The 8,738-nt window shown below is 46.2% G+C and overlaps 1 protein-coding gene across 9 annotated transcripts in view; it reads left to right on the top strand.

Annotated features, from left to right (window-relative positions):
* The window catches only part of LOC135511151 (zinc finger MIZ domain-containing protein 1-like), a 274,149-nt gene that overhangs the window by 215,092 nt on the left and 50,319 nt on the right, over positions 1 to 8,738 (top strand). For all 9 annotated transcript variants that reach the window (XM_064932731.1, XM_064932728.1, XM_064932729.1 and 6 more), the window contains one exon: positions 2,326 to 2,439. In XM_064932731.1, coding sequence (XP_064788803.1) covers positions 2,326 to 2,439 — 114 coding nt within the window. The remainder of the gene's footprint in view (positions 1 to 2,325; positions 2,440 to 8,738) is intronic.

Below are 8,738 nucleotides of genomic sequence, written 5' to 3'. Positions count from 1 at the left end.
GTCAGGGGTCAGGAGAATAGCCTGAGAAGAGAAGGGGTTTATACTTTTAGCAGGTCAGGAGAATAGGCTGAGAAGAGAAGGGGTTTATACCTTTAGCAGGTCAGGGGTCAGGAGAATAGGCTGAGAAGAGAAGGGGTTTATACCTTTAGCAGGTCAGGGGTCAGGAGAATAGGAAGAGAAGAGAAGGGGTTTATACCTTTAGCAGGTCAGGAGAATAGGCTGAGAAGAGAAGGGGTTTATACTTTTAGCAGGTCAGGGGTCAGGAGAATAGCCTGAGAAGAGAAGGGGTTTATACTTTTAGCAGGTCAGGGGTCAGGAGAATAGGCTGAGAAGAGAAGGGGTTTATACTTTTAGCAGGTCAGGGGTCAGGAGAATAGCCTGAGAAGAGAAGGGGTTTATACTTTTAGCAGGTCAGGAGAATAGGCTGAGAAGAGAAGGGGTTTATACCTTTAGCAGGTCAGGGGTCAGGAGAATAGGAAGAGAAGAGAAGGGGTTTATACCTTTAGCAGGTCAGGGGAATAGGCTGAGAAGAGAAGGGGTTTATACCTTTAGCAGGTCAGGGGTCAGGAGAATAGGCGGAGAAGAGAAGGGGTTTATACCTTTAGCAGGTCAGGGGAATAGGCTGAGAAGAGAAGGGGTTTATACCTTTAGCAGGTCAGGAGTCAGGAGAATAGGCGGAGAAGAGAAGGGGTTTATACCTTTAGCAGGTCAGGGGAATAGGCTGAGAAGAGAAGGGGTTTATACCTTTAGGAAGTCAGGGGTCAGGAGAATAGGCGGAGAAGAGAAGGGGTTTATACCTTTAGCAGGTCAGGGGTCAGGAGAATAGGCTGAGAAGAGAAGGGGTTTATACCTTTAGCAGGTCAGGGGTCAGGAGAATAGCCTGAGAAGAGAAGGGGTTTATACTTTTAGCAGGTCAGGGGTCAGGAGAATAGGCTGAGAAGAGAAGGGGTTTATACTTTTAGCAGGTCAGGAGAATAGGCTGAGAAGAGAAGGGGTTTATACCTTTAGCAGGTCAGGGGTCAGGAGAATAGGCTGAGAAGAGAAGGGGTTTATACTTTTAGCAGGTCAGGGGTCAGGAGAATAGCCTGAGAAGAGAAGGGGTTTATACCTTTAGCAGGTCAGGAGAATAGGCTGAGAAGAGAAGGGGTTTATACCTTTAGAAGGTCAGGGGTCAGGAGAATAGGCTGAGAAGAGAAGGGGTTTATACCTTTAGCAGGTCAGGGGTCAGGAGAATAGGAAGAGAAGAGAAGGGGTTTATACCTTTAGCAGGTCAGGGGTCAGGAGAATAGGCTGAGAAGAGAAGGGGTTTATACCTTTAGCAGGTCAGGGGTCAGGAGAATAGGCTGAGAAGAGAAGGGGTTTATACCTTTAGCAGGTCAGGGGAATAGGCTGAGAAGAGAAGGGGTTTATACCTTTAGGAAGTCAGGGGTCAGGAGAATAGGCCGAGAAGAGAAGGGGTTTATACCTTTAGCAGGTCAGGGGTCAGGAGAATAGGCCGAGAAGAGAAGGGGTTTATACCTTTAGCAGGTCAGGGGTCAGGAGAATAGGCCGAGAAGAGAAGGGGTTTATACCTTTAGCAGGTCAGGGGAATAGGCTGAGAAGAGAAGGGGTTTATACCTTTAGGAAGTCAGGGGTCAGGAGAATAGGCGGAGAAGAGAAGGGGTTTATACCTTTAGCAGGTCAGGGGTCAGGAGAATAGGCTGAGAAGAGAAGGGGTTTATACCTTTAGCAGGTCAGGGGTCAGGAGAATAGGCTGAGAAGAGAAGGGGTTTATACTTTTAGCAGGTCAGGGGAATAGGCTGAGAAGAGAAGGGGTTTATATCTTTAGCAGGTCAGGGGTCAGGAGAATAGGCTGAGAAGAGAAGGGGTTTATACCTTTAGCAGGTCAGGGGAATAGGCTGAGAAGAGAAGGGGTTTATACTTTTAGCAGGTCAGGGGAATAGGCTGAGAAGAGAAGGGGTTTATACCTTTAGCAGGTCAGGGGTCAGGAGAATAGGCTGAGAAGAGAAGGGGGTTATACCTTTAGCAGGTCAGGGGTCAGGAGAATAGGCTGAGAAGAGAAGGGGTTTATGCCTTATATGTCTGCATGACCATGTAAGGACCCTCGCTCCTTCCCGGCAATGCCCACTCAGGCTCTGCTCTGCTGCATTGTGGGTATATAACCTATACCCTTTATCCATCTCTCCTGACCCTCCTCTCTTCATCCATCTCTCCTCCTAAAATAGCCCCCTGTCTACATAATGATGACAATACATCATGATATGGTTTCAGATATATTTAGTGAGATATTTCTAACAGCCAGTTTATCTCTCGTTTTTCCGACAGCACTTACAGAACCCGGCCAACTTCCACACCGCAGCGACAGAGCTGCTGGACTGGTGCGGAGACCCCCGAGCCTTCCAGAGACCTTTCGAACAAAGCCTCATGGGATGCCTAACGGTAAGAAGACCCCGGCTGACAGTCTCAGCCAATCACAGGTCTCCATTACATCTAAGAGCCAATTACAGCCCTCCATTTGCCGTGTCAACCAATCACAGCCCTCAGTCATGGTTACGGTTACTGTTAGCAACGGTGAAGTTAGGCAGCTGCTCGGCCGTCAGGGGCCAGTGACAGAGGTTAAAGCTGCAGTCACGCTTCACTGTCTGTGCACACACACGCGTGTACACGCACACGCACATCGTAGTCAGTGACCCCTGGCCGACCTCTCCTGTTCTACAGCCTCTTCTTATTGATCTGGGCAGCAGGCCAGAGTCCTACAAATCTGCTGCAGGTGTGGGAGAACACACACGCACAAACGCATGGCTGCATGCACACAAATTGAGAGAGACATTTTTTTCTCAGAATGTTGTCTCCAGGGATAGCATCTGTAGGCCTAGTGTGTGTAGTGTCAATGTTCATCTGTAAGTCAGTATTAAAGCTTCTTAATGGTTACGATAAAAAGACTACCATATAGAATGTACCCCCCTCTGAATCCTCTAATAGTATCGGGTCTGTACTAGAGGTCGACCGATTATGATTTTTCAACGCCGATACCGATTATTGGAGGACCCAAAAAAACGATACCGATTAATCGGTCGATAACGTTTCAGTTCCTTGCTCAGAACATGAGAACATATAAAAGCTGGTGGTTCCTTTTAACATGAGTCTTCAATATTCCCAGATAAGAAGTGTTAGGTTGTAGTTATTATAGGAATTATAACCTATTTCCCTCTATACCATTTGTATTTCATTAACCTTTGACTATTGGATGTTCTTATTGTCAATTTAATATTGCCAGTGTAACAGTAAAGCTTCCGTCCCTCTCCTCGCTCCTCCCTGGGCTCGAACCAGCAACACAACGACAACAGCCACCATCGAAGCAGCATTACCCATGCAGAGCAAGGGGAACAACCACTCCAAGGCTCAGAGCGAGTAATGTTTGAAACGCTATTAGCGCGCGCTAACTAGCCATTTTACTTCGGTTGCACCAGCCTTATCTCGGGAGTTGATAGGCTTGAAGTCATTAACAGTGCAATGCTTGACGCACAGAGCTGCTGGTAAAACGCACGAAAGTGCTGTTTGAATGAATGTTTACGAGCCTGCTTCTACCTACCACCGCTCAGTCAGATACTTCGATACTTGTATGCTTGTATGCTCAGTCAGATTATATACAATGCAGGACACGCTAGATAATATCTAGTAATATCATCAACCATGTGTAATTAACTAGTGATTATGATTGATTGTTTTTTTATAAGATAAATTTAATGCTAGCTAGCAACTTACCTTGGCTTACTGCATTCGCGTAACAGGCAGTCTCCTTGTGGACTGCAACGAGAGAGAGGCAGGTAGTTATTGCGTTGGACAAGTTAACTGTAAGGTTGCAAGATTGGATCCCCCGAGCTGACAAGGTGAAAATCTGTCGTTCTGCCCCTGAACGAGGCAGTTAACCCACCGTTCCTAGGCCGTCATTGAAAATAAGAATGTGTTCTTAACTGACTTACCTAGTTAAATAAAGGTATATGAAAAATAAATAAAAAAATCGTTGCCCAAAAATACCGATTTCTGATTGTTATGAAAACTTGAAATCGGCCCTAATTAATCGGCCATTCTGATTTATCGGTCGACCTCTAGTCTGTACCTCCTCTGAGTCCTCTAATAGTAGGGGGTCTGTACCCCCTCTGAGTCCTCTAATAGTATGGGGTCTGTACCTCCTCTGAGTCCTCTAATAGTAGGGGGTCTGTACCCCCTCTGAGTCCTCTAATAGTATGGGGTCTGTACCTCCTCTGAGTCCTCTAATAGTATGGGGTCTGTACCTCCTCTGAGTCCTCTAATAGTATGGGGTCTGTACCTCCTCTGAGTCCTCTAATAGTATGGGGTCTGTACCTCCTCTGAGTCCTCTAATAGTATGGGGTCTGTACCCCCCTCTGAGTCCTCTAATAGTATGGGGTCTGTACCTCCTCTGAGTCCTCTAATAGTATGGGGTCTGTACCTCCTCTGAGTCCTCTAATAGTATGGGGTCTGTACCTCCTCTGAGTCCTCTAATAGTATGGGGTCTGTACCTCCTCTGAGTCCTCTAATAGTATGGGGTCTGTACCTCCTCTGAGTCCTCTAATAGTATGGGGTCTGTACCTCCTCTGAGTCCTCTAATAGTATGGGGTCTGTACCTCCTCTGAGTCCTCTAATAGTATGGGGTCTGTACCTCCTCTGAGTCCTCTAATAGTATGGGGTCTGTACCTCCCCTGAGTCCTCTAATAGTATGGGGTCTGTACCCCCTCTGAGTCGCTCTAATAGTATGGGGTCTGTACCTCCTCTGAGTCCTCTAATAGTATGGGGTCTGTACCTCCTCTGAGTCCTCTAATAGTATGGGGTCTGTACCTCCTCTGAGTCCTCTAATAGTATGGGGTCTGTACCCCCTCTGAGTCCTCTAATAGTATGGGGTCTGTACCCCCTCTGAGTCCTCTAATAGTATGGGGTCTGTACCCCCTCTTAGTCCTCTAATAGTAGGGGGTCTGTACCCCCTCTGAGTCCTCTAATAGTATGGGGTCTGTACCCCCTCCATAGTATGTGAGCGGAGCAGAGCAGGTGAGCGATTGAAGCTTTGAGACAGTTTCCCAAAGGCTGGAGCGTCGGCCTTCTCAGCTCCAATTTCTCTCCAGTAGCAGTCACTTCACGACCTCAGGACACGACCGGCCCAGCATGCATTTGTAGTCTACTTGTGTGCTGCTATAGACTCTTGCTTTAGCTACTGTCATCTAGTATTCTAAATATTTTCATAAGGAAACTGATAAAACACCCAGGTGAAAAATCAAGGTGACTAACAAAGATGAGGACCAAGGGCAAGAGAGGGAGTGTGGTGATACAAAGGTAAGGGAGATACCTAGTCAGTTGAATGTCTTCAATTGAAATGTGTCTTCCGCATTTATCCCAACCCCTCTGAAGTGTCCACAATTAAAGAATCATTATGGGGTCAGAAAAGGCAGGTGTCCCGAAAGCATGATAGTGTACTTACACGTGCACATGCTAACAGAAATGAGGTGGGTAGCTAGCTAAGTGTGTCATTGTAGCAAAGTATTTATGAACAAAAAATCATATATCTTAAAAGTTTTGTTCATTTTCGTTCTATTATCTGTACAATTGACCATCATTGATTTTGGCCCAATAGGCCTGGCATTTTACATCTTTCAAGTAGCTTTCTGTTTTGATAGGGTCATTTTACCTCAAATCCTTTAGGCCTAGCTATAGAAATATAATAAAACGACCACATCCCTGCCCAGCCTGGCAAGAGCGTCCCAAAGGGTGTTCGGCATCCGCAGTGGCCCTGAAGCGCTGAGAGGGTATTCTCCGCTACTGGCCTGCTCTCCAGGCACCATCACATGGGCCTGAAACCACAGACTCCGGCCAAACTAATGTTTCTAAGAATGAATTCAAAGGCCCTGTAGATGGAGCATAATAAGGCTTTTTAATTTAATTTGTATTTAATTCTAAGTAAATCACAACCTATATGTGTAGTTTATACGCTATGATACAACAAAATGTTGTTTAAATGCTGAGTACTAATTGTTCCTGCCAGCCTAGTGTGTCACACTTGCAAATGCTTCACAATGTATTTGTTTGTAGTCTATAGCCTTGAAATAATTGAAATAATATAGTCTAAATAATTCATTTTTGTTCCTTCTCATGCTCCCTGTCTGGCTCCTGACCTATTTAGAGTGTTTAAATGCTGTTTAATGTGACATGTAGACTATTTGAAATAATGTGTGCTTCTTACATTCACATTTTCATGTTTATTCAAATAATTTTCATTCAAATCCATATAGTTTGGTTTCGATACTTAAAAGTCAATTGATAGGTCCAGTTAGTCAAAGAAAGAGATGGATGTTGGTTTATTTGTGATTTTAATGAATGGAGCGAATTTGAAGCATCCTTATTTTCCCTGTGAGTGAGGAGCAGTTTTTAGCGGAGCATTTGAAAAAGACGCGAGTGGGATCTCTGACTGCTCAGCTCCGCTCACATACTCTGACCCTCTCTGAGTCCTCTAATAGTATGGGGTCTGTACCCTCTCTGAGTCCTCTAATAGTATGGGGTCTGTACCCTCTCTGAGTCCTCTAATAGTATGGGGTCTGTACCCTCTCTGAGTCCTCTAATAGTATGGGGTCTGTACCCTCTCTGAGTCCTCTAATAGTATGGGGTCTGTACCTCCTCTGAGTCCTCTAATAGTATGGGGTCTGTACCTCCTCTGAGTCCTCTAATAGTATGGGGTCTGTACCCTCTCTGAGTCCTCTAATAGTATGGGGTCTGTACCCTCTCTGAGTCCTCTAATAGTATGGGGTCTGTACCCTCTCTGAGTCCTCTAATAGTATGGGGTCTGTACCCTCTCTGAGTCCTCTAATAGTATGGGGTCTGTACCTCCTCTGAGTCATCTAATAGTATGGGGTCTGTACCCTCTCTGAGTCCTCTAATAGTATGGGGTCTGTACCCTCTCTGAGTCCTCTAATAGTATGGGGTCTGTACCTCCTCTGAGTACTCTAATAGTATGGGGTCTGTACATTTACATTTACATTTACGTCATTTAGCAGACGCTCTTATCCAGAGCGACTTACAAGTTAATTTTTTCCTTTTATTTAACCAGGCAAGTCAGTTAAGAACACATTCTTATTTTTTCAATGACGGCCTGGGAACAGTGGGTTAACTGCCTGTTCAGGGGCAGAACGACAGATTTGTACCTTGTCGGCTTGGGGGTTTGAACTCACAACCTTCCGGTTACTAGTCCAATGCTCTAACCACTAGGCTACCCTGCCGCCCCTGTACCTCCTCTGAGTCCTCTAATAGTATGGGGTCTGTACCCTCTCTGAGTCCTCTAATAGTATGGGGTCTGTACCCTCTCTGAGTCCTCTAATAGTATGGGGTCTGTACCCTCTCTGAGTCCTCTAATAGTATGGGGTCTGTACCTCCTCTGAGTCCTCTAATAGTATGGGGTCTGTACCTCCTCTGAGTCCTCTAATAGTATGGGGTCTGTACCTCCTCTGAGTCCTCTAATAGTATGGGGTCTGTACCTCCTCTGAGTCATCTAATAGTATGGGGTCTGTACCTCCTCTGAGTCATCTAATAGTATGGGGTCTGTACCTCCTCTGAGTCCTCTAATAGTAGGGGGTCTGTACCTCCTCTGAGTAATAATATGGGGTCTGTACCCCCTCTGAGTCCTCTAATAGTATGGGGTCTGTACCTCCTCTGAGTCCTCTAATAGTATGGGGTCTGTACCTCCCCTGAGTCCTCTAATAGTATGGGGTCTGTACCTCCTCTGAGTCCTCTAATAGTATGGGGTCTGTACCTCCTCTGAGTCCACTAATAGTATGGGGAATGTACCCCCTCTGAGTCCTCTAATAGTATGGGGTCTGTACCCCCTCTGAGTCCTCTAATAGTATGGGGTCTGTACCTCCTCTGAGTCCTCTAATAGTATGGGGTCTGTACCTCCTCTGAGTCCTCTAATAGTATGGGGTCTGTACCTCCTCTGAGTCCTCTAATAGTAGGGGGTCTGTACCCCCTCTGAGTCATCTAATAGTATGGGGTCTGTACCCCCTCTGAGTCCTCTAATAGTATGGGGTCTGTACCCCCTCTGAGTCCTCTAATAGTATGGGGTCTGTACCCCCTCTGAGTCCTCTAATAGTATGGGGTCTGTACCCCCTCTGAGTCCTCTAATAGTATGGGGTTTTGTACCCCCTCTGAGTCCTCTAATAGTATGGGGTCTGTACCTCCTCTGAGTCCTCTAATAGTATGGGGTCTGTACCTCCTCTGAGTCATCTAATAGTATGGGGTCTGTACCTCCTCTGAGTCCTCTAATAGTATGGGGTCTGTACCTCCATTGAGTCCTCTAATAGTATGGGGTCTGTACCTCCTCTGAGTCATCTAATAGTATGGGGTCTGTACCCCCTCTGAGTCCTCTAATAGTATGGGGTCTGTACCCCCTCTGAGTCCTCTAATAGTATGGGGTCTGTACCCCCTCTGAGTCCTCTAATAGTATGGGGTCTGTACCTCCTCTGAGTCCTCTAATAGTATGGGGTCTGTACCTCCCCTGAGTCCTCTAATAGTATGGGGTCTGTACCCCCTCTGAGTCCTCTAATAGTATGGGGTCTGTACCTCCTCTGAGTCCTCTAATAGTATGGGGTCTGTACCCCCTCTGAGTCATCTAATAGTATGGGGTCTGTACCTCCTCTGAGTCCTCTAATACTATGGGCTCTGTACCTCCTCTGAGTCCTCTA

This window comes from Oncorhynchus masou, chromosome 23, assembly GCF_036934945.1.
Source record: "Oncorhynchus masou masou isolate Uvic2021 chromosome 23, UVic_Omas_1.1, whole genome shotgun sequence".
NCBI classification, from domain to species: domain Eukaryota; kingdom Metazoa; phylum Chordata; class Actinopteri; order Salmoniformes; family Salmonidae; genus Oncorhynchus; species Oncorhynchus masou.
Note: the sequence above shows the minus strand (reverse complement) of the source record. Positions and strands in the feature narration are given on the sequence as shown.